A 25,031-nucleotide genomic window follows, 5' to 3' on the forward strand; every position below is an offset into this window, starting at 1 on the left:
TGCTGTGCCCCGCACCCAGAGGTCTGTAGGGTGCAGGAACCAGGGTACTGGTGAGTGTTCCCCCTGTGCCTGGCTTTCCCACCTCTGAGGGTGAGGGGCACGTGCCCACCAGGTCCCAGCACCCATAGGTGCCCTCGTCCTTCACACCACAGGGAGTCCCTGATCACCCCAAAACTCTCCGGATCCTGGGTGATGGAACAGACACCAAACCACCCGCCCTTGGGGCTGAGGGACCGTGCAGAGCCTCTGCCACCCCCGAGCAGCCACCAGGACGTGTCTCACACCCGCCGTGCCCCCCAGGCTGCGCTCCCACCGCTGCCCCTTCACAGGCTCCTTCCTGCCCAGGGCAGTTTGTGGGAGGCTCTGCAGGTGCCAGGGGAGAGCAGGAGCTGGGCTGAGCGCCCAGACCCCCCGGCACGGGCTGTGACACCCCCACCCTGCGCCGGCCTGGGAACAGCCTGGCTCCTGTTCCCAGAAGGTCCCCTTTCCCTTTCAAGTGGGCTGGTGAGCTTTGACTTGGTCTTTGCACAGGCTTCATGGCATCGCATGATAATAATGTTCTGTCACAGTGGGTGACCTGGACCTTGTCCTGTTTCCACACATTTGGAACCACCTGGCTAATGAAGTGGATATCGTTTTCTGGTCCATCTCTCTCACCCCGTTGCTCTTCCCCCTTCCTCCACGCCCCGCTCCTCTGAGCGATGTCAGGAGCCTCGCTGCAAGCGGCCTTTTCCCATCGTTGTCCGGCACAGCTCATTAACTCCTCTCAGCAGAAGAGCGTGGTCATTACGGCTCGGGGGCCGTGGGTGCCCCGCGGGGCTGGGAGCACATAGTTTCCCAGCCCCAGCCCGGCGGGAGCATCAGCCCGAGCTTTCAGCAGGAGGTGACTGTGGCTGGGAACGCAGGGCGGCTGCACAGGGAGGGTTTTTTTAATCTGAGCATGCTCTGCTCTGCCCCTCAACCCTCCGAAGCCACCTGGTTTGCAGCCAGCTCACATTGGCCAGCAGCTCCCAGGGCTGGAACGGCCTCACCTCCCGCTCCCCATCATCTCAGAGACGCCAGGGACCAAACCAGCAGCCCATCCCTTCCCATTGTCCACACGGAGGGAATAATCATCCCGCTGCAACTGCCTCATCCAGGCAGTCCCTTTCCGTAGCCGCATCCTCCTCCATCACCACAGAGGGGCCTGCAGTGCTTGCCCTGAGCCAGGCTGCAGCTCCCACTGAGCAGCGAAGCCTTCGGTGCCAGCTGTCACCGCAGGGCCAGCGCGGGGTCGGCCACGGGCACGGCTCACGGCTCGGGGGACTTTGCTCCTGGCACGGCGCGGCTGCGCCCGGCAGAGGAGCCGGGTGCCAGGGCAGCCCCATGTCCTGGCTGGGGCAGCCTCGTGCCCACCCTCGCACCAGGCAGAGCGGGGACACGGGAGCCTCGGGGCACTGGTGGGACTTTTCCTGCAGCCACCGGGGCAGGCGCAGCGCCGGGGGATTTCTGCCACGGACGCACTTACGCATTTCGTATCTGCCTCTCATTTTTTCCTTACAGTTTCATTTAACGCCTGAGCGCGTGCAGACACCGCCTCTGACCTCGTGGGCAGTGGGCAAGAAGAGTTCCCACCAAAACAGGCCCATTAAACCCCCTCACGGAGATTTTTTCTCCTCTGCCCCCACTTGCGCTGAGATTTTTGCATTCCCTGCCTGCCTCCGCCTCCCCCACACAGAGGTGATGTAATGTTTTGAAGCCTTCTCCCATCCCCACCTTTATTAAATATGACCCGCGGTTGATCCCCGCGCGGGGCGAAGGGAAGCTGTGGTTTCGGGAGGGATCAGACATGAAAGGAAGAGCTGCCCGCCCTGCGTGGGGCTCGCTCAGCAGGGCCATGGGGAGCCCTCATACCCCACCAGCCCCACATTCACAGTCTCCAACACCACAGAGGTGCCACTTTCACTCTCCAGGGCAGTCAGGTCTGTTGGCACTTTGGTTTGGGATGCAAATTATCTTTTTACTTGTCTTCTCCCTCCCAGCTCATGGACAGAGCCTTGACTCTCCCTCTGCAGAGCTTCTGGGGGAGAGGCTCAGTTGTAGAGGTCTGGTGCCTCATCTCTGGGCTGAGCCCTGCTGTCCCTGACCCTGTCATCTGCAGTCCCCAGCACAGAGACCCCACTGACACCCTACAGATGCCCCATCATGGGCTGTGCTGCACAACCCGCTCGGCTCCCAGGGAAGGGAAAAGTCTGAGCTGTCACCAGGCTGCAGAGCGAGGCTTTGGTGTGGAAACGACTCTTCTTCCACCCGTGGGCCCCCTGCTCCGAGCGCAGCAAACGTGAACCTGGGCATCATCCAGGAAGAGATGCTCTGGGGCTGTTCAGCCTTGAAGGGGATGGATTGTAGGGCATGGATTTATCCCCATCTGGTGTCCACCACGTCCGGTCTCACCCCCCAGGTGCACCTGGGCAGGGCTGGCAGCAGGTGGGCAGGGCTGGCAGCAGTGTCAGCACCGGGGACACAACGGGGAGCCCCCACGCTGCCCCTCCAGCCGTGTGGGTACACCCATGGTGGGGATGTCATCCCCCTGGGGACATCCATCAGCCCAGTGCCCTCACCCAGAGCCCCCACCTGGCACAGGTGGAGGAGACGAGGCAGGAGCTGGGGCTGGCACACAGAGGGGACAGGAGCCACCCAGGACCTGCTGGGCCGGGGCGCAGGGTGGGCAGGAGGACACCCGGCAGCAGCGTTTGTCTGTCACGCCGATAATTAATGTTTCTCCCTTACACTTTGCAAATAACTCGCGACTCTCTTTGTCTGGTGATAAATGGCCCCTTTGAAGTTCTCCTTTCTCAAAAGCAAAGCAAAGAAACACTTTCATAATCCGTCTTCACCTCCCATCCTGTGCTGAGGCTCTGCTGCTCTGGGGGGGCACTGGGGGGCTGGTGGCCCCTCACCTGCAGGTGGGACCCCCCTGGGGCTGCTTGGTGTCCCCTTACTCTGCCAGGGGGACAGGCAGTGGGGCTCAGGACCACCTCAGCTTGTCCCCTGCCCATGGCCATGACAATGTGTCCTTCCGCACTGGTGGCCTTCCCACCACATCCCCTCCCCAGTAGTATGCCCTCAGCCCACTCTGCATCCCCCCCAAAACCCCAGACCCCTCATTTTCAGAGGCTGGGAACTTCCCTCAAGCTCCCCAGGTCTTGAGCTGGAGGGGAGGGCTGGAGCTGGGCAGCCGTGGGGTGCAGGGACCCGCTGCGGGGTGTTTGGAGCTGCAGGGGTGCGGACGTGACCCAGCACCCCCTGTGAGCCACACACAGGTCCCCCTGCAGCTCCAGCTCACACTCAGGTTCTGCTTCGCTGCCACAGCAAAACAAGTTCTGCTGGGCTATAAAAAGGCGCTGGAAGCGGGGCAGGCCGGGAGAGCGGTCGGAATCCATGCCAGAGCTCTTGCAGGTTGTCACTGGCTTACGTGTCAGGGCAAACAATGCTATCTGCCCATGGGATCGCGGCACAAGGAACACCACAACAGCGGCCCAAACCCCAAACACGGGGTCACGGGGCAGAGCCAGGCAGGCAGCGGGTCCCCGAGCAGAGCTGGGCTGCCCCGTGCCCGCGGGGACCATCCCACGCGGGGCTGTGCCCGATGGCGAGTGTGGCACTGGCCCGATGGCTTCTCCCACTGCACCCCGATGCCGGTGCCAGGCAGGGTGGCCCTGCCGGCCACCGTGTCCCCGCAGGGGCAGGCAGTGCACGGATGCCATTCTGCTTTGCCGCGCGTCCTCTGACTCTTTATTAATTTCAAGACAAAGAGGAGGGAAGCGAGCTGGAACCAGCGCGGAGGTGGGGTTGTTTTGTGGGAAAACAAAAGCAGCATGGCCAGTGCCAAGGCCCAGGGGATGCTCAGGGTTGGAGGAGCTCCCTGAGGACAGGGCTCCCAAATTCGGGGCAGCTTCAGTGCAAGTCCCAGTTGCACTACAGGGAGGACCCAACCCAAACCCTGGCCAGCCCCACTGTCCCACGTGTCACCCCATGGCTGTGGGTGTCTGTGTCACTCGGCCCTTCGTGTGATGATGGTGGTACCAGACGTGCTCTGGGCAGGGGCTCCCCACTGGTGGCTCCCCAGGCTGAGGGCAAGAGCTGCCACAATGGAACCAGAGAAATTCAAAAAGTTCCATGAAAAGTAAAATCCAGCTCTCCGCAGGCAGCACAGTGAGGTGCAGGTGGAAGAGGGGTTTTGGAGCAAGGAAACGCTATTAAAGACTGGCAACAACTTCTCATTTGTGGCAAGAGCCCCCCATGGGCACAGCCGAGCTCACCCCAGCCCCTGTCGCAGGTGGGACCCCCACTCCAAGCACATTTCTCTGCACCGAGTGCCCTCCCTGGGAGGGTCCAGCCCCAGCCCCCAGCAGGGTCCCTGCCGGGGCCGTGGGGGGAGCCGGGAGGGCAAAAATCAAAAGCAAATTGCGGGAGTCAATGGTGCGGAGCCGCGGGCGGCCTCAGCGGCTGCCGTGTGACTTTGATTCCCCTATCATAACCCCGAATTAAAAATTCAAGCAATTACTTGCATGGCTTCCCCCCGATTAGGCTGGGCCTCGCGTTCATTAATGCGGGCGCACAGAGAAAAGCCATTAAGGGCGGGTGGTGGGGACGGTTTCGCTGAGAACAGTTCCGCTCCAGGAAGGAGCTGGGCCAAAGCCGAATTTCACACATCTCCGAGGCCGCCCAAGCACGGCCGGGGCCCTGAAAGCCGCCTTTGTCCCCCTGGCAGTCTCTGGGATGGGTCCCCATGGGATGGGTGGCACGCAGAGGTGCATTGCCTGGGCAGGCAGCCTGGTAAAAGCATCAGCCCAGTGGCGGCAGCGGCGAGGGGACTGACCCGAGTCACGGCGATGTTTCCGGCAGCGCCGAGCTGGTCGCCCCCCAAAATATTTACCCAGCCCAACCCTGCCGGTGTGGGAGCGCACGGGGCAGCCGGAACGGGGGTGGCTGTTGAATCACCCAGCCCATCGCAGCCCTCCGCACGTGGGCCAGCGCTCGAGCAAGATACGGCAAGCCTCCCACCCTGCAAGCCCGGGTTTATGAGCAAATTGCAAGTTCCACATAGTTTTCCCTCCCATTCCAGTGCAAACGTTTCTCCTGCTGCTCCAGGAGCGGGGACTGGGGATGTCACCTCCGGCAGGACTCCTGCCCAGGCTGTGCCCCCCGTGCCCCCGCGGGAACCCCCGCCCTGCAGCTGCCACCGTGCCAGCGTGCCGAGCGTGCCGCTGCTCCACCGCTGGGCCATCAAGGAAATCTGCTGGACTGAAAAAATACCAGCACGTCTAGACTGAAATACCAGTCTGGGCTCCCGGGGAGCCAGAGGACCCCCCCGGAGCAGCGTGGGCTCCCTTTTCGCGGGGGTGGCACAGGAAGGCATGACCCCAGGGACAATCCTGCTCCCCGGGGCTCTCCAAATCCCTTTAGAATCTCTGTCCCCATCCCCGCTTGGCGCTGCGGTGCCCCGAGCTTTGGGGTGCCCACGGTTTTCTTCCACACTCCTTTCCTCCTTGCCCACACCCCTCCTGCTGGGACCCCTCCTGCAGCAGGCTTTAGCCCCCGGGAGGAGCGTGGCCTGGGAGCGGAGGCTGGTGTGACAGCCAGGTCAGGCCACCGAGGGTCGGGCTGTTCCCAGATCCCCTCGCCGGCCGCCGCCTCCTCCGTGCGGGCGCTGCCGGCTCCATCCATCAGCCCGAGGAGGAGCGCCGGGAGGCTGCAGAGGGGAGAAAAGGAAAACAGACAGGATAAAAATCACCGAATTAGCGGGTCCCAGGGAGGGACGGGCTGCGAGATAGCGCGGAGCCATTTTTTATGGGAGAGACAGCAGGCATGAACTGAGCATCAGCCTCTTCCCTTTGACCCCGCCACTGGAAGTCACCTCTGCCTTCGCCACCCCATTGCTCAGGGGCCGATGTCGCTGACACCGGAGCCACAGCCCCGGGGGCTGCGCGGAGGGAGCACCCGCCTTCCCCGGGGCCAAAACCACCGGCCCCAGCCGCGGCCGCGCACCGGGAGGGAAAACCTTGCGTTATCACCCGGGGAATGCGCTGTGCTCGGATCCGGGGCTGCGGCGTGGCGTGGGGGAGCACGGGCTGGCGGCACCCGTGTCCTGTCGGGGGACCCCGTACATCCTGCGAGGGGACCCCGCGACCGCACCGAGGGGACAGCCAGGACCCCGCCGAGGACACGGGCAAGCGGAGCCGCCGCTGTGGCCACCGGGGCCGCGCCCGCCGTGCCCGGGGACGTGGTGCCACCTCGTGGCCCGGTGACCGGGGCCGCTCCCGGGCCCGCCGGACCCGGAGGCGGCTGCCTTGGGATGCTCAGGGCGCAACAGCCGCAGGGTCTCCGGTAAACCACTGTCTTTGCTCCCCCGTCGTAGACACAGTTGTTGGAGGGAAGGAAAAAATTAATTTAAAAATAAAAATAACAATCAAAAAAGCTCGGTGCAGGCGAGGGGGGTGTTTAACAGCCCCCAGGGACGCTGTAAGTGACCCACTGGGGTGGTCCTTGCTGGGTTGCCCAGGGCAGAGCCCACCACCGCAGGTGTCCCCAGGGGAACCCACGGGGCTGCAGGTGGGCGACAAGCCCAGGGAAATGCTGCCTCGGGGGCTGCTCGGCCGCAGGAGACATCCCCGGGCTGGGCACTAAAGCCCTTTTGTTTTCCCCACCCAGTGACCCCGCGGAAGAACAGGCAGATTGTCTTTCAAACGGAGCCGATGCGGAGCTTGAATGTCCCTTGCCACCTTGGCTATAAATCATCCTGCATGTGATAAGGTAATTACCTTCTCCTTGGAACTATTCATAGGAAAACCTATAAAGGGCCTGGCTTGTAAACACAACAATAAAGAGGCAGTACAATAAAACCTTGGCCGGGGTGGGGAAGGTGCTGCATTTCCCCGGCCCCGAGCACCTCGTGCCCCACCAGGCCCCGAAGGACGGAGGCTGTGTCCAGCCCTGTGGCCCTCGCTGGCAGCAAGGGGTGGCACAGGGCACACGCAGCCCACGCTGCTCTGGCAGGTACCAAACAGAGCATCTGACACTGAAGGGACGTGTAAAATCATCACTGACCTCCAAACCAGGCAGGAGAGCACAGCCCCAGCTCCCCCAGAAGCAGCTGTGGGGCCATGGCCAGGCACAGCCGAACCCCATAACTGACCCCACACAGAGGCTTTTTATTTGTTACCCAAAGAAATTTGGCCTCACTGCCACACCTGCCCCCTCCACGTGTGTGTCCCCAGCAATGCTCCTGTGCCACACAGCTCCTGATGGAAGGCAGGTGATGTTTATCCCAGCTTCAGAAGATGCTGACTGGAGTTAGTTCCACCAGCCAGAGCACAAACCAGCTCCTGCCTCTCTGCTGTCCCCTGGACCTGCACCCCTTTGTCCCTAGAGGGTCAGCTAAGGGTGATGCTCTACTGGGAATCACAGCAGCTCCCATCTGCATCCTGGGGTGCATAAAACCAGAGATTCCTCCGTTCAGAGAACACCCTGACACTGGATGGGGCTGCTGGAGTACACTCAGCTCAGGTACATCCTGTTCCCAAGTCCCACAGCTGCCTCAGGACCAGCATCCCAGCTGGTACAGGACGGAGGCAGCTCTAGAGATGTCAGCAAATTGGGAAAGAAATCCAGGTCGAGTTGTGCTTTCAGTGGCCATGGGACAGATTTCTCCCCAAGGCAGTGGCAGGTGTGGGAGCTCAAAGACGGGTTCAGGTACAGCTGCAGCAGCCAGAGAGAAAAGGAGCAAATGAAGCTGAAGTGCAAATGTGTCACTTGAAGCAGCGTCAGGACGGGGCCCAGCAGGGTTGCTCAGCTCTGCCTCCATCCCAGGGTTTCCCAGCACTGGCACAAGCCTGTCTGCACACACCAGGCTGGGGCAGCAGCAGAAGTGATCCCTGGCAGAGAACTGGCCCCATCCATCCACTGGAAAAGGCTCCATTACTCTGGGAAGTTGAGGATACTCTCAGCACTTGAGGCCTGCTGCAGCCAGCGTGAGGGTGGAAGAACAAAGCAGATGAATTTTGTATCCCCCAGAGGTTTTACGACAGGCAGGGCTTGCCCTGAGCTCTGTTCAAACATCCAGCCCGGGGTTAGGACAGCAGGCACTTAACTCTGAGTGCCCCAGAGCCCTGCTCATTCCTGGAGGTGCCGATTTGTCCCCAGCAACATCAGAGAGCTCAGTGCTCCCCCAGCTATCAGCAGAGTAAGCACAGAGCAAACACAGAGTAAGTAACAGCAGCGGGAAGGAATGGAAGGGGACAGAACTCCAGAACCAGAAACGAATCCATGTGCTGTTAGAACATCACTGCACCTCCCACAGAGGTGCTTGAAGAGCCAAAATTCCAGCCTTGGAGAACCTACTTTGAATTTTCTGCCTTAGGCAGCATGGTACCATCCAGCTGGAAACAAGGAATTTTGATTTTTTTTGGAAGACAGGATGAGTGGAGGCAGCAGGGAGGCAGAGGCCAGGTGTATGACACCAGGAACACAGACAGGTAAAGGCAAAGGGTGTTTGCTCTAAGCTGTTCTTCAAATATTGGTGTATTTGGGTTTATTGCAGGAACACAAGAGTGACAACATTTGCAGTGGCTCTGAAAAACAAAATTCTTCCAGCCCCCTGCTTTACAAACATGATTCTGGATCCTGCAGCAATAGGAACAAAATGCTTTGAGATAAGCTGAGGGAACAGGCAGCTTTACAAAACACACAGAGGAGGAAAAGGCGTTTGTTTTCCAAGTGGCGATGCTTTGACAGCGAAGTGCACAAACCAACCCCGGGGAGGGCAACGGCAGAGTTCACCAAACACAACAATAAAAAATGATAATAATATAAAAATGATGTCCTAGAGGCATTATTAATAAATTCTGAAATAAAGTATTTAACATCAGCAGCAGGAAGCTTTTCCTCTGGATGCCCTGTGCAAGGGGACGCAGTTCGGCGCTCCCTGTGGAAGTTTTGGTCACTGAAATGGGCGTTTCCTTCAAGCCTCTGTCAGTTCCGTGGCATTGGTGTGGTTTGTCAGGACATCCTCCAGGTACAGGGACACTCTGACCCTCGCCTTGCCCTGCAGCTCTCTCTCTATCCCACTGAGATGGTCGATGGCTCCCTGCAATCCTCGCTCCCTCTCCCCCAGGTCCGTGTGCGTTCCCGCTTCGCTCTCCTCCCCTGAGGACCTCAGGTACTGCAGCACGTAGGGTTTGATGGCCTCCCCGTGGTCCCTGAGGCTCCCCCAGATGAGGGGCAGGTCCGTGCTCCTCGCCAGCCGCAGCAAGTGCAGCAGAGCCCGGCAGATCTGGGTCCTGAGGCTGGAGCTGTACTTGAACTCCAGGAAGTCCTCGGCGTCCTCGCTCCTTTGCAGGGCCACCACCAAGGCACTCCAGATTTGGCAGAACTGCTCCGTGGAGCCGTAGCATTCCCTCTTGCTGGGGATGGACAGGGCCATTGCTGACTTGATTCGCACTTTGAAGTTCTTGCAGGACTTGACTACAGAGGAAAGGGCACTGAAAGCTTGCGTGGCCCAAGGAGCCTCTCCTGAAAAAAAAAAAAACAAAAAACCCCCCTTTTTAATCAGCCAAAATATGCAAAACTATAAATGTCTCCTGAATATTTAATGAACTGACATTTATTGAATTTATTGTGGTTTAAATGAGAGAATCAGGGGTCATGAAATGAAATATGAGTTAAAACAGTTAATCTCCTGAGGTTTTACAAGAGGACATTTGGCATTTATTCACATCTATAATCCCACCCTCACACTCTTGCCTTACATGGCAGATCCAACTGAACACAGCAGTTACACCTGCACTGGAAGGAGCCGAGTCTGTTCCACTGGGAAGAGTCCTGGAAAGCTGTGAACCCAGACTCAGCTCCATTGGCTTCCCCCCTTCTTCTCCACCCATTAGGAAACGATCTGATCAGAACCACAAGAGCCGAGGCAGCCAGGGCAGGGGAGCAGGCTCTCACCGAGAGGCAGGGCAGGGTTCTTGAACACGTTCCCCAGCGCGTAGCACGCGTTCCAGCGCACCTTCATGGTGGCCTCGCTGCCCACCGTGGCAATCAGGGCCTGCAGGGACTCCTCGATGGCTTCCCTGAACCTGGGGTTGGCCACGTGGCAGGGCTGCAGGAAATGGAGCACATTCCCAAGGGCACGGACAGCATTGCTCTTTACCTGGAACACACAAAAACCTCCCCAGTTTTTGGGTTGTGGGCAGGTCTTGTCGAGCCTGCTGTGAAATCATCTCAGAGCCAGCAAGGAGCACAGCTGAAATCACACTGTGTCTTCCTAAATGCCACCAGAAAGATCATTCTCTGCAATGGCCACAATCCAAACCACAAATCCCTGCGTTGTGGAAAAGCCCACTCAAATTCCCTGCAATTCAACCAGCCCAGGAAACCTCCAAGCACCAGCCCCCAGGGGAGGATCTGAGCTGCAGCTCCCCCCAAACGTTGGGGCAAAGAGACCCAAAGTGCTTTTTCCTTGTGTTTTTTTTTAAATCCAAGAGTTAACTACACCAACTCCACCCTCCTTCCCTTCACTCTTACCTTGTCTCTGTCCTTGGATGCTTCTGTTGCAGACCGTAACAATTTCAGCAGCAGCAGATCAGAAAGTTCCTCCTGGAAGCTTTGTCCCATGGTTTCCCTGGCAGGAGAATCACCCTGTGAACACCCAGCTCGGCTGCTCCATCCCCAAAGATGTGATACAACTCTTTATAAAGGCCCATGAACAAACAACCTTCACTCTTTAGAAGGCTAATATGTAAGACAGACCTTTCTGCATGTGACCACTATGTTTATTAATTTAAAACCAAACTATCAATGCAAGAAAGCTGGTTAGCAATGGTTAAGTCTGTAATAAAAAACAGAGGGCAAGGAATTGCTCAGGGGCAATTCTGTAGCAGGAATATATGATAACTATTTTCCTGTTAAAAATGTAACAGTAGGTTAGGCTTCCCTCAGTCTCTGGCTTGAGGAAGGGTTAAATATTTATTAATTTTACTTCTGTGTTACGTTGAAAGTAAAGGAACCACGTAATTACACCAAGCAACACACAAGAAGTGGAAAACTGAGAAGTGAAAAGTTTTAAAGAGCCTCTCCTTAGAGTGACAGGACAAGGGGGAACGGCTTCAAGCTGAGTAGGTTTAGAACAAATATTAGAAAAAACCTCTTCCCTGTGAGAATGCCCAGAGAAGCTGTGTTGCCCCACCCCTGGAAGTGTCCAAGGCCAGGCTGGATGGGGCTTGGAGCAACCTGGGATAGTGGAAGGTGTTCCCACAGGGATACAGGATGCTTTAACAGTGTCACATACTGGCAGACACACAGGCAGAGGGTGGTTAAAAAGAAGTATCAAAGCCAAATTCTGGCTTTTTTTAATGTTAAGTATCACAGAATCATTTTGGTTAGAAAAGCCCTCGCAGAGCATCGAGTCCAAGCTGTGCCCGATGCCCCCCTTGTCCCCAGCCCAGAGCACTGAGTGCCACCTCCAGCCTTTCCCTGGACACCTCCAGGGGTGGGGACTCCAAACCTCCCTGGGCAGCCCCTTCCAATGCCTGACCACCCTTTCCATAAAGAAATTGCTCCTGATGTCCAACCTGGCACAGCCTGAGGCTGTGTCCTCTTGCAGACCAGTAGGTCTGGTCTGTCTGACGCTTTGGGGCAGGGAGGTGTCACCCCAGGGCAGGCTGTGTCACGTACATGTTGATAATCAGGGTGTCTGTGAGGTTGCCCAGGGACCAGGCTGCCTTGGCACGGACGTTGGGAGACTTGTCATGGAGGGAGTTCAGAATGGCATTTGCTGTGTCTGCCACAAACATCACATCCTGTCAAAGCAAAAAGTGCTGCGAAGTTACAAAGTTCTCAAAACTCAGGTGATTTCCTGAGTAACACATTCTGGGTTTTGCAGGGAAAATGAGACCGGTTTTGCAGGGAAAATGAGACCGGGACCAGCTCTATTCATTTACTCTTCTTTTCTAGGTGACACCTCTTAATGAGCTCATGGTGCTCTCTGCAGCTTTGCCTGACCTTTAATTAACAGTCCAAGCCTGAATGCTGACCAAGTCCACCACTCTTGGGTAGCTGCTGCTGAAAAGCTCCCATGTATTATTTAATTCCATTGGTGCTTTAGTTACTTTGGATTTTAACATAATTACATGGACTGCCAACCTTACACTCATCAAATCCCACTCTCGAAGTAATTGCTTCTCCAAACTCCCTGTTGAGCTGCCTGTCTAATCTTCTCTTCTATGGCACACTACATGTGCCTATGGTGAAGAATTTTCTTTCCAAATATTTTGGAATTAAACTCCAAAGTCAGCTACTGCATTTTTTTTTTTAATTAAAATCATTCACTTAAGGTTACATTGTAAAAACTAATCTTCCAGCTCAGCCAAGCTAAGATGATATTTGTAGAAAAAAAACCCAGCTTTTTTTCTCTAAATAAGCTTTATTTCTTGGCTTTAAGCAAAACTGAAGGCTTCACATTAAGAACTTGTTAAAATCATAGAATCCTGAAGGTTGGGAAAGACCTCTAAGACCGAGTCCAACATTAAACTCCAGAGAGCACTGTACAGCTCATCCCTCCATCCCAGCTCCACCTCACCTCTCGCAGCTCCTCTGTGCCAACCTAACCCCTCCAGCTTCCATCCCTCAGAGCCTGAGAAGATCCTGACCTCCCTCCTTTTCCTCTCACTTCCCTGCACTGATTCTGCTCTCACACAAAAGGCAAGAGCAGGTCTGGAGCCAGGAAGGAAATATAAATACACTACAGACCAAAAGTAAAGATAATTAATTTCAAAAAAATCCATGTTTCACATCTCATGGCTCACCAAACCCATTATAAAATGGCTCAGAAGAAGGGAATGGGCTGGCTCTGACCTGCCTGAGGCACGGGAAGAGGATGTAGACTCCCAGGGCACGGGCAGCAGCAGCTTTCACCAGGGGGTTCTCGCTGTGGTTCAGGCCCAGCAGCAACGTGACACACAGGATCTGCTGGTCACCCTGCAACGAGGAGCAGAGTGGCCATGGGGGGACTGAGGAGAGCTCTGTTCCACAGGGACACACGAATACTCTGACAGACCCTGTATCTGAAGGAGCTTCCACTCAGAGCGTGCTCTAAGTGAACTGAGTGGTGTTTCAGGAGCCCACCCAGGGACCAGGAACGCTTCCAGCACACAGGATCTCACTGCTGTTAGGTCAGACCACGAAGGAAACCAAGATATTAACTCTGATCCAAAGCAGAAGGAATGGCCCATCAGAGGGAACACAGAGAGGATGGGCTGCTTTTGCCTTCCCCCCCTCTCTGCCCCTCATTAACCAGGACAGGCAGGGTGAGCTCAGCCTGGGCAGGTTGTCAGTTCACCAGCCCATGACAAAAGGTCAGAGTGGGCACTGACTTGACCCCATGTGGCCACAGGGACAGGAGAGTGGATGGGATCAAAGTACAGGGGGATGAAGTACACGCTGTACTTGGAGAATTCCAGAGATACTGCTGGACCAGCAATTCCTGGGCAAATGAGATCTGGCAGAGCACTCCCCAGCAAGGGCACAGTGACACAGAAGGAGCTGCACAATGCAGGGGGGAACACCTGCCAAGGCTTTCATGTTTAAAAGCATGTTTCATGTTGCAAAGGGGAAAAACACACATGCAAATGGGTGCACAACATCAGGCCCTGGCTGTTGGCTCAGCTGGCTCTTCAAAGAATTAACCAGCAGAATAACAATCCCCCAGCCCTCCCTCATGCCATGAAATTCTTGTCCTCCATCTCCTGTGCATCATTGCCAAGGCTGGGTATTCATGGCAGGGCCAAACAGCTGCTGTGACCCACAGTTTAATTGTTCTTGACAGGATGATTACTCCCAACATTGCCTTTCCCAGCCTTCAACAGTCACAATGTTCAAGAATGTAAAGGAAAAGAAAAAATTCAGTGAGGTTTCCTTACTCTCTCCTGGTAAGTTTTAGAAGGCTTTACACTGCTGTGATGTGGGGGACAAGGACAAAGCCTCAAAGGTAAAACCACCACATTTAAAGGTGTGTTCTCTTACCTGCAGGAGGCTGAAAGCCTCTGGTAAGATAGAGGAGAGGGCATCACAGGCACTTGTCTGGAGAGTGGCGTGGGGGGAGTTCTGCAGAGTGCCAGGTAAAGGGCCATTTAACATCATCGTCCAGAAGGTCACAACCTGCAGGAGAAACAGCCAGGTTTATCTTTTAAACCCAGCAATTACGCCTAAGTTCTTGTCTTAAAGATGATCATCTTTAAGAAATACTTAGAGCAGGGAGCATAATCACACATGGAAGGCGTTACAATTGTTTGGAGCCTAAAATAGTTAGCATTCAGAAACATTTTAAAGACATTTCAGTACTGCTATCAAGTAGCTGTTCATTGAGTTATTTTTGTTTCCTTCTCAAGGCCACATACCCTGAAATTTAAACTGCACTAAATAGAGTTGTAATCCCACTCCTGAATCCACACAGCTGAGTGTTTTCATTTGCCTGACAATTTACCTTCATAGAGAATAACAGGAACCTGATGCTACTGAACACATTTCCTGGCTTGTAGGCTCAAAACTTAGCATGAGCCAAAAAAATGTTTAAGCTTGCCTTCTGTTCACAGAAGCAAGACTTAAACAGGCCTGTATTACTCAGCTTCTGCAAACTTAACCAACAAACAGCTAATGAATTTTTCTGAATTCACATATATTGTGGTTCTGGCCACTCTCCTCCCTGCACTTGTGAGCAGCCAGAAAATGTAGGTTGGTTCTTTAACAATGCAAATTCACCAAAATTCTAAAAGTTTTATGCAGCAGTAATGACACATGCAAAATCAGTGCTGTTCTTCCAGCTCTCTGAGCTACAGCAGGCTGCAAGAGCTGGGAAGAGGAGAGGCAAAGAGACAGGGCTAACATCATGTAAAAGAAATAAAACCCAACACATCTGTCTACAGGCAGGAACAACTGCCAAATTACTGCAGGAAATCTACAGAAACTGTCCACACTGGCATCCATAAAGCCACAGTCTGAGTCCCTTCCTGCTTCCCTGCAATTATTTATCTGTGTCTGTGCCAGTGGCTTTGCAGAGTCCAAGGAAGGAGCTCACTGAGGTGGAATCTCACACTTACCACGCTGACAGGCACCCTCTGCTCAGGGGCAGTGAGGGAGTCGGGTTTGTGCTGCTGCAGGACACCTGTGCCCAGCTCCTCCAGGAGCTACAAAGAACAAAAAGCAAGGAGGTTTTCATCAGGGGTGACTCAAGGACCATGAACTACAGAACCTTCACCTAGGACTGCATCTACTCACCCAGGGAACAAAAATAAAAGATTCAGTACTGGTCTGGACTGTTCTGTCCCTGCTAGGACTGAAATCAGAGGAAAAGCTTTTCCTACATAAAGTCTCCAGCTAGAACAGCATAACAAATTACTGCACAAAGAGGAAACCTTTGGGTCACAGAGTCCAGTCCCTGCACCAGCTGATGCTCAGTCAGGGAAGGACCAGTGTTGTAGTCCTTGCATTTCCCAAGCTTCCTGGTGACTCAGCAGAGCAACAAAATTCTGCTGAGACTTCAAGACTGGAAGCTGAAGGTGCATTTCTCCAAGTGTCAGGGTACTGCATTTCTACATCACACACACAGATGCTCTGAATATTCATCACCACTCATCTGCATTTGCAAAGCACACAGACAGATAAAACTGACTTGGTAAAACAATGTTGATGTGTCCTCCTGCTCTTACTTTGGCTCCATGGAGCTGAATAGATGGATCCATTTCTTCCATGCATCTGCAAGCCACTTCTCCAAGTTCTAGGAAATAGCTCTGAGCCATAGGGAAATAACCTTTCACAAGAAGAGCCAACACCTAAACACAGACAAAAGAAATTCCATTCAGCATTTTCCCCTTCTACCCAAAACACCCCAAATACACACTGAAAGGATGTTAATGGGCTAATCAACCCTGGCACCATATAATGAACTCTGATGTAACAGATACACCTTGCAGCACAACTTCTAGAATACTAGAGCTGATTAAAAGCCTCCCTGTTCCATTATCTTGTTCAAAGAAGAGCCACAGAAGCACTATCAGATAGCAACACCATGAATTATTTACTGCGCGGGCTCCTGTAGCCAAAAAAACTAAGAGCAAGACATTCTGTACCTCCTGTAAAACTGTTGCTGCCTTCTGTGAAGCCAGATTTAACAAGTATTTAGTGTTCCAGAAAGAGTGAGACTTCTTGGGATGCATGTTACAAAATCTACCCTTTGCTGTGGCTACATGAATTAAAACAAGGCATCCACAGGCTCTCCTTGAGTTGCTCCATAGCTCCTTGCAGACTGTTCTCTGACTGCAGGGCTCTTCCCTACTGTTTTCCACCAAATCGTTCACTTGGATTCTGTATGGAGTAGTTTGCATGGGGAAGACTCATAGTCTGCCAGCACACACCCTCAAATACTACTTAAAAATACTGAAGATAAAAATCAGAGGCAGATGAACTTGCTGCAGCAGGCTTGCAGCAGGACAGGCATGCTGCAGCCAGGGAATCAAAACATTTCCCTTTGAGCAGCTCAGCCCCACTACACCAGCAAAGGCCTCAGCCTAAATCTCCCTGCGACAGCAGGGAGCAAAGGGAACCCACGACAGAGGGAGGCAGCTGGATGCTGAGCCAAGCCCCCCGTGCATCCGCCCCACCTGCAGGGACTCCAGCCGGAGGGGACACGGCTCGTAGACGCTGGACAAGGACGGGAAGTTGGCGTCGCTGTCGGAGCAGGAATCCTCCCTGGGCAGGACGATGATGGAAACGCACAGGCGGAGCAGCCAGCACGGCTCTGGAGCTGCACACCCTGCTGGGCTGTCCAGAGGGCTTTCCCACGGCAGTGCTCTCCTGCACTGCTCCGAGGAGACGAAGCGCCGAGGGGTCGCGCTGCCGCTGCTGCTTAGCCCCAAGGAGCTGGGCTGCTGCAGAAGCAGCTGCACCTCTGGCAAAGGTGCCTGGACAGAAACTATGGCCCCCAACAATGTGAGGCTGGAAACTCGAACGTTAACATCTGCAAGAGACAATGGGGGGGGGAAGAAAGAGCAAAAAAACCTCCATTAGAACCTCACTGACAGCCCAGCATCCTCCCTCAGCAGTTTTCAGACAAGATAGATTGCAACATATGAACAGCCACTGCTATTGAATTATGAATTTATGGAGCACAGAGGAGGGGAGGAATATAACAGAGAGAGGATGCAAACCTTTGTGAGAGATGTAGGGCTTGATCTGGTTCCACACCCTGGTGAGCAGCCCAGGTTTCAATCGGCTGTAGGGTGCATTGGAAACCAAGTTTGCAAGGCACTGAAACACAGAGAAAGGTGCTGGTTACAATGTCAGCCTGGCCTCCAACAGGTTTGTTTTTACATTTGTAATTTAGGTCACTCAGGCAGCTCATTATCTGAGGGCACCTGAAAAAAAACCCACCCCAATTATCTGCTGTGTGAACACTGGATACAAACTTGGCTCCTAAGAGCAAGGATTTAACTACTGTGACTTGGCATAAAGACCAAGGAATTTCGATAGCCCATGGGAGGATTTGTCAATTTGGATCGCAGTTTTAAAGCCAATGTGAGCCTTCAGAATCATTTCATAGGTTAATTCAGCTTCAGAAAGACTAAAAAAATGCAGGAGAAAGAGAACTGTGCTGAAAAGAAACCCCAAGACTCTGTATGGAACTCTGAGGAACCTGGTCTGGTGGAAGACGCCCCTGGCCACAGCAGGGGGTCAAAACAAGGTGATCTTTAGGGTCCCTTCCAACCCAAACCATTCTGTGATTCCATGACTCTGCAGGATGACTCAGCCAATGAAGCTCTGGGAGATGACAAAGGTCTGTTTGCCACCACCACCTCGCTCTTCAACACCAGCTCTGTGCAATCTTTCTTCAGGACTTAATCTAGAGACCAGTGTCACCCCTTGGGAGCACGTGGCACATCTGCAGTGCAGTTACCTTGACTATTTGTGTCAGTGTCTGAGAGGAGGACTCTGCCACCAGGGCCAGCAGCAGGCAGCGGTGCAGCTCCCGGATGCTGGAAGCAATAGTGACAGAGAAGGGAGTAAAAGCTCTCTTGTGGTCATTGGCATCTTCAGCCACAGAGAGGAACTGCTTAGAACCTTCCAGGAAGGCTGAGAGGACTTGAAGAGCACAGGCACGTGTCTGAAATGATAAAACATTTCCGTTACCTTTGAACAGATGGAGAATTTTAAAATATATTAAATCCGCTCTAGAAAGAGAAAATTCAACTCTAACTTTTTTTCATAACTTAAAGCAGTACAGAACCAATCCTTTGTTTCCTTAGCCAATGCTTCCTGTTTATTTCTTGGGGTGCAGTAGCCAAATACTTATTGAAGGTCAGAGAAGACAACTCCTAAGATTAATAGGGGAAAACACAACAGTTTTTGTACTCAGAAGTGCCTCACCTTTGGAGAAGGGTCCTTTAGAGCAATTGTCATCAGGGACACGGACTGGGGGCTGCCAATACCAGGGGCATCAGGAACAAATGCTGACCAGTAGCCATAAAGAACTCTCTTTTCTATTGACTTTATAGTGGAGAGGAAACAGGCCAGAGCCCCTTGGCGAACATTGGCTTGGTAGGACCTTAAACACAAACAAAAAGATTAATGAAAACAGCAGGGACAAGGGATGGACTCCACCTCTTTTACTTGTATTAGTGGCTGGCTGTGAGAGGAAACCTTTTAGACCAAGAACAGGAAGAACAAATTTACTTCCAAACCAACACAAACTACTGCCTTCCAATTTTCTTGTATCATCTCATGAATCAAAAGGGAAAGTGATTTCCTCAGCAGTTTTGATGAAGAACAAAGGGTCCTGTGGAAGTGTTTTATGGATCCCCATGTTTTATGTTTATGTGCACAACAATCACCTCACTTTGCTCTGTATTCCACCCTCGGCGTCGGAATACTCCGACTCACTGCTGCTGATGCGTTTCCAGCCCGTGGGATGTGAGGACAGGGGATCCTTCCCAGCAGACACATCCGATGCACGAGCCCGAGGATCCGGACAAGGGCTGCTCTGCACATCCCCCAAGTGCAATTTCAGCATGTCTGCTCCCAGGACTGACTCATTTCCTGCATCTCCCGAATCGTCTCTTCCTTCTTCCCCAAACTCTCCCTTCTTTTGTTTCCCTTTGGACTTTTTTCTTCGGTTCTAAGAAAAAATTGATTTTTTTCTTTAGTCAATACTTAACAAATACATAAATGCAGTTACATGTCTGTGCAATACTCTACACACAGAAACAGTCTGTGTACTCTCTGGTATCTGAATTTTTAAATTCTGCTTATTAGTAGCAACAGTCACAAATTTTCAGTAATACTGAAGTAAGCAGTTTATAACTGAATAGCCTCAAAAACTAAGCTTTGGCTTCTTCATTGGTAAAATAAAATATATCCAAGGAAACTTTTATCTAAAAATCATATTTCACACTAAAGTGATTAAAGAACAACACTAAATACTTCTGTAGTTCTTTCAGATGTACAGCAGGTATTCGACACCTAAAAAGAAACAAGTCAACATGACTAGATAACTTTATTTTCTCTAATGTCTTTCAGATAATCAGTAATCCAAAGTATTTACAGGGTTAAAAAATAACCTGTAGAAGGGTTAAGGAGAACAGATGAGGCAAGAAATCAGTCTTAAATGAACTTGACTTCCCTAAGAAAGAGTCAAACAATTGTGCAAGTGTTAGGAGAGAAAACGTAACTTATAAAATCAAAAGCTTTGGCTAGTTTGCACGCATCAATCCCGTGCCTGCAGGCCAGGGATTCTTGGCTATGGATGAATAATTGTTGCACAGAGCTAAACTTGGGAAAGCCAAGCTCTGCAGAGCCATTTGTTCATGTCACCAGAGTCCCCAAAGCAATTTTACTCAGTGCAGAATTTATAATCAATACCTTTGAAGCAAAGAATTAAATGTACCACATGCTCAGGACACGAAGAGCCACGAATATCACGACAGGTAAGACACAACCACAACACACTGCAGAATCAGCTTACCCCTGTGTGCTTAGAGGTGGCTGGTTCTGACTGCTCCTGCTTGACAGGTGACCTTTTATCATACTGAGGTAAGGGAGCAGGGTACAGGGCTGTGGGCACCTCTATGCTCAGTCCTGGCAGCCCATGGAACATGCATTTCTGCAACAGGAACACAAGTGTTAGCATTCTGTCCTTTTCCTGTGCACAGATTTACTGTACAGCCACTCAGGTGAATTCACCAATTTTCAGTTGTGCTCCTTCCCCCAGATCTTGCCTCTCCCATATGTAAGGCTATGCAACATCTGAAATACATCTACATCTAGAAGGACTTCAAGTATGTCAAAAAACACCAAGTCTCCCATCTTCCTCTCACATTCCTCTGTGGGAAGTGCAGTGAAGATGCTGTGAGAGAAACTCAATATATTTTTCTTTACATCTCACACTCCATTTCCCCCACACTCAGGGTTCTCGGCTCCCTCTTGCTCATCTTCCACTGTTTCCCACTTAACAGCATCTGGAACCTCCCAGTGTCTGCCTCTTTCTTCAGGTGGATTTAAGGATTTACCTTTAACACTGCCAGAAGAGCTCCAATTTGGTCAGTTTGCATCAGTTTCATCTTCCCACCGTTGAGAAGCGACTGGACACCTTTCAGTGCACTTTGCAGTAACTGAAAACAAAGAATTACTTACTTTTCCTTCCCAAAACGCTGCAGGTTCACATCTTCCGAGCAACTTTCTAGGCAATTACAGTTTTGCTCAACTGGGACAGTAATATGATAAATTGTAAACTGTTAAAGCAAAATCTCAGTTGACAACATTCCAAATTCCACATATTCCAGCAGCTCCATCTCCTAATTAGAGTATTTTAGACAATTAGACTGACACTTACCATGCAAAACGTGATGTCATCCACATCAGAGGTTTTTGAAGACTGCAGAACACTTAGGAAAGTTTGAAAACAGACACTTCTGTAGGACTCATCCAGGTATGGCTGTCCAGGGACACTAAAATTAGACCAGGAGGAGACACAAGGTTGGTTTACAGGTTCATAAAGTTACACAAAGTCCCACCCAAGCCCTCTGTCAGCCTGAAGAGCCCCAGATAGATGGATGGCTGATTGAAAGGGGCCAGCTCTACCATACAGAGAACAAAAGGAAACCTTCTGCACGAAAAATTAGACAGCACAACAGCTTTTCATTTCCTCCCTCCACTAACCCCCGTAACATTATTTCTGGAAGACTGAGAGTTTATGGTTTTATGCACAGATATCTTGGAACACTAAAGCTCTGCATTTCAAATTCATGGACCTACACCTTGCTGGCCCCGTGCTGGCAGACACACATTCTCTAAAGCACCTGCAAAGGCTGGTACACACCTGAGACACAGGTTTGCCATGCTGCGCACAGCCGCCCTCCTGAGCTCCACGTCTGGCTGGGCAGGGTCACTGAACTGCAGCAGGAGCCCAGCCTTGCCCAGCAGGTCCGGGAGATACTGAAACAAACCACTAAAAGTCATTAGGGGTCAGTGCTCCTCCCTCAGCCTCCTGGTTCTTGTGTTTGGGAAGTGGCTGGAGCCTGGCTGGACACCAGGTGCCCACCAAAACTGCTCCTCAGATGGGCAGGGCAGAGAAAATATAAGGAAAGGCTCATGAGCTGAGATAAGGACAAGGAGAGGTCACTCACTGATAACCATCACGGGCACAGCTGACTTGAATTAGTGAAATTAGTTGGATTTATTACCAGTCAAAAATCAAAGCAGGATAATGAGAAATAAAACAAACCCTAAAAATTGTCAGCTGCAATTTCAGATCCCAGAGACAGATTATGTTTATAAAAAACAACATAAAAAATCTTAATTCCTTAAGTCCTCTTATTCTGTATTAGGAAAGGACAGGGTTGAGCTCAGCTGAGTCCCAGTTTATGGTCTCTTCCCAGACATGAAGCTAAGCTAGGAACAACTGCTGCACCAAACTGCTGCCACTACATGGGCTACAAGCCCACACAAGCTGGCAGCTCCCAAACTGTGAGCATCACCACCCCATGCTCAGCCCAACAGCAGAGACTGCTTTGCAAGCTGCCACGAGCTGGTGACAGCAGGAGGATTCAGCATTTCAAACACTGTCAGCTGCAGCAACAAGGAGCTGCACACAGGATCGATACCCGAGAGCCTCTGCTTTGAAATGGCGCTGAGCTAAAGCCCTGATCTGGTTACAGGATGGATTTCAGGATCCTCAATGGAGCCTGTGGAGTTATGTGCAATTTGAAGCTCCCCATGTTCTTCATGCCTGAGGCACAGGGTGGTTGGTCTGCAGGCTAAGCCTGTGCCCTTCTTTAATGGTGATCACTACAGCTGCAGCCTGCAGGTACAGAGTATTCCACATGGGAATAATAATTATTAATACACACAACTGAAATTCAACTTTCCCATAAATATCAGCCACTATTTAAATGGGATCTAATCTTAGCACTAAAGGTAACACAACTTGAGAACTTTTTATTCTTTCTTTCAGGAAAAAAAATAAAGTAGAAACAGCAGCAGTACAAATATTTTTGTTGTTACTTTCCCTTAGTTTGTAAGCTCACCTTCTGACACTTAGGCCCATTATTGTAAACAAGAGCTGCTAAGGCTTGCAGAATTTCAACATGTGTCCAGGAGCTGCACTGCCTCAGAGCAGAGATGCAGTAGGAGAGAAGGAAATTCAAGTTCTGCTCATCAACCATCACCTGTCATAACAGAAAAGGCCAAGGTAAACATCATCATGTACTGCTGCAGTCAATAAACCCAGAGATATTGGTCAGATTCGGGTGATCTGGCCGTTAAAATCACACACCAGCAGAGAATCAGCTGACAAAAAATGGATACATCTGCACAAGTGTCCTAAAATCAAGAGTACTTCCCATGGTGAATCACTTCTGACTGAGAGCTGGTTTTATGAGGAACCATGCTAGAACCAGATCATAGCCTCAGCTGCCCAAAAAAAACTAATACCGTGAAAATCCAAGAAACTTTGCCTGAAGGTCGGCTCCACAGCCCTGGAAACGACAGAGCTCCCCTGGCTTAGTGAGGAACAGGAGGGACATGGCCAAACTCTTCCTACCTGATATCTGTTGAGTAAGTGATGGATAAGCTGACAGACTTTGCTGACAAGATGTTCCTGATCAAGGGGAACCAACTGACAGGCTTCAACAAGCACAGCACAAACATCCTGGAAGAGAAAGCCTCGGTTTATTTATTTAGGGACTACAAAGACAATAATAATGGCTCAAGGAAAATATTAAGTTAGATCAAGGAACAGAAGAGGATTGCCCAGAAATCAGTTAATTCCAAAGTGCAAAGTAAGCCTGCTTTGGAAATAAAATGAAAACAAGCCAGTGTAATAATGAAGTACCGTGTGTTGCCAATGGAGCAGCATCTATACTGCACATCTAGAGTGCTCAGCTTTGAATGGCTTGCTTTAAAGTTTAAAAAATTACTATTTTTTCAACATCAGACTATGAAAATTGCCACAGTCCCACCTATTGGTGTCACCCACCACCTCCACCCGGCAGCGCTTTGGCACAGGGCAGCAGAGCTCAGTCACCAAGGAGCCGGAGAAGGGACCCGGGCGTGGGCGGAAGAGCGTGGAAGGTGTGCGGGAACATGCTGCCCGGGGGTGGGCACAGCGGGAAAAGCACCGACCCCGCGTGTCCCCCACACCGGCACCCGCTCACACCCGCCACGCGTGCGCTGCGAGACGGGCACGGGCACGGCCGAGGCCGCCTCCTCCTCCTCCCACGCGGGCACAGCCCCGCGCCGTGCGGGCGGCGGCAGCCCCGGAGCCGCCGGAGCCCCCATCCCCGCGGTACCTGCGGGCCCGGCGCGGCCGCGGGCTCGGGCCCGCAGCTCTCCGAGATGAGCTGGTCGAAGAGCAGGTGCAGCTCCGTGCGGCGGCCGCCGTCGGGCCGGGCCCGCAGCGCGCCGAGCCGCGCCAGGCAGCGCCGCAGCGACCCGGCCGGGCCCGGCTCCGCCGGCTGCCCCGGCCCCGGCCCCGGCCCCGCCGCCGCCGCCGCCATGTCCCGCCGCCCCGCCCGCGCCGCTATGGCAACCGGAGCCCTTCCGGGGCGGCCGCGGCTACGGCGGCCGGGCGGGCCCGGCAGCGCTGAGGGCCGGGGCGGGCAGGGCAGGGCCCGCGGCAGGTGGCGGTGCCCGCCCGCCTGTGGGACACGGCCCCGGCAGCGGGCCCGGGCTGTTGGAAACAACAGCAAATGTTCAACAGCAGAGTCACCCAGGGTGAAAACGCCCCCCGAGAGCGACCCGGCGCTGCCAAGGCCGCCACTGAGCCGTGTCCCCAAGTGCCACATCCACGTGGCTTTTAAATTCCCCCAGGGATGGGGACTCCACCACTGCCCTGGGCGGCTGTGCCAGGGCTGGACAACCTGTTCCGTGAATAAATTTTCCTGGTATCCCGTCTGAACCTCCCCTGGCTGTAACCCGAAATCAGGGCTGCTGTGCTGCTCCTGTCCCGCAGCCCCGTCCCAGCTCTGAGCGAACCCAGCTCAGGCCAGACACAGGACTGCCATCGTGCAGCACTGGGGACACTGGGAGTGCTGGGGACACTGGGAGCGCTGGGGACACTGGACCAGTGGTTGTGAACAGGAACCAACTCCCCTTAAGGTCATTAATCAGATGGGATCTTCAGCTCACCGGCATGAACATCTCGCTGACAGGTAACATCAAATGAAGCTGGGCTCCTGCCTTTCCCTGTGAGCAGCATCTGGGAAGAGCAGCCAAGGACTGGAAAGGCCTGGTTGATGGGGACATTCACTCGAACGGGGCTGAGCCAAGTGTTCCTGCCTCGCTGTATGTACATGGACTGCTGCCAACACTGCATCCACATCACCTGGGAAGGAACAGGAGGGCTCCAGGGCCAGGACACGGTGCCTTTTCCTTCCATGTCACATCCAGGCAAAGCCTTACCTCTGGTTTACCTTCCTTCCATTTCCTTATCACACTGACCACCTTGAGTA

The 25,031-nt window shown here is 52.8% G+C and overlaps 1 protein-coding gene across 2 annotated transcripts; it reads right to left on the minus strand.

Annotated features, from left to right (window-relative positions):
* Positions 1–8,532: 8,532 nt before the first annotated feature.
* On the minus strand, positions 8,533–24,101 carry HEATR6 (HEAT repeat containing 6). 2 transcript variants are annotated; one of them, XM_039563032.1, is made up of 20 exons: positions 23,871–24,101; positions 23,123–23,230; positions 22,608–22,748; positions 21,401–21,516; positions 20,915–21,029; positions 20,592–20,693; positions 20,048–20,185; positions 18,918–19,201; positions 18,454–18,631; positions 17,984–18,190; positions 17,238–17,337; positions 16,692–17,047; positions 15,741–15,863; positions 15,132–15,218; positions 14,059–14,193; positions 12,892–13,014; positions 11,713–11,837; positions 10,564–10,660; positions 9,985–10,189; positions 8,533–9,552 (listed from the first exon to the last, which is right to left on the minus strand). In XM_039563032.1, exons 1-20 carry the CDS (start codon positions 24,075–24,077, stop codon positions 9,002–9,004), a joined length of 3,498 nt encoding a protein of 1,165 aa, XP_039418966.1. In that variant the 5' UTR covers positions 24,078–24,101; the 3' UTR covers positions 8,533–9,001. The 2 variants fall into 2 exon arrangements, with proteins under 2 accessions (XP_039418966.1, XP_039418967.1); XM_039563033.1 differs by having other exon boundaries at positions 9,407–9,552; positions 10,046–10,189.
* Between the last annotated feature and the right edge of the window lie 930 nt (positions 24,102–25,031).

Source organism: Corvus cornix, chromosome 19 (genome assembly GCF_000738735.6).
Source record: "Corvus cornix cornix isolate S_Up_H32 chromosome 19, ASM73873v5, whole genome shotgun sequence".
NCBI lineage: Eukaryota > Metazoa > Chordata > Aves > Passeriformes > Corvidae > Corvus > Corvus cornix.

Bases quoted from the DNA above. Each gene is read 5' to 3' on its own strand.
- HEATR6 (XM_039563032.1), bottom strand. From the start codon at position 24,077: ATGGCGGCGGCGGCGGCGGGGCCGGGGCCGGGGCCGGGGCAGCCGGCG. The intron at 23,231-23,870 runs GTACCGCGGGGA...TTTCTCTTCCAG, and splicing joins CGGCCGCGCCGGGCCCGCAG to GATGTTTGTGCTGTGCTTGT. The intron at 18,191-18,453 runs GTGAGGCACTTC...TTATCATTTCAG, and splicing joins TAAAGGACCCTTCTCCAAAG to ACACGTGCCTGTGCTCTTCA.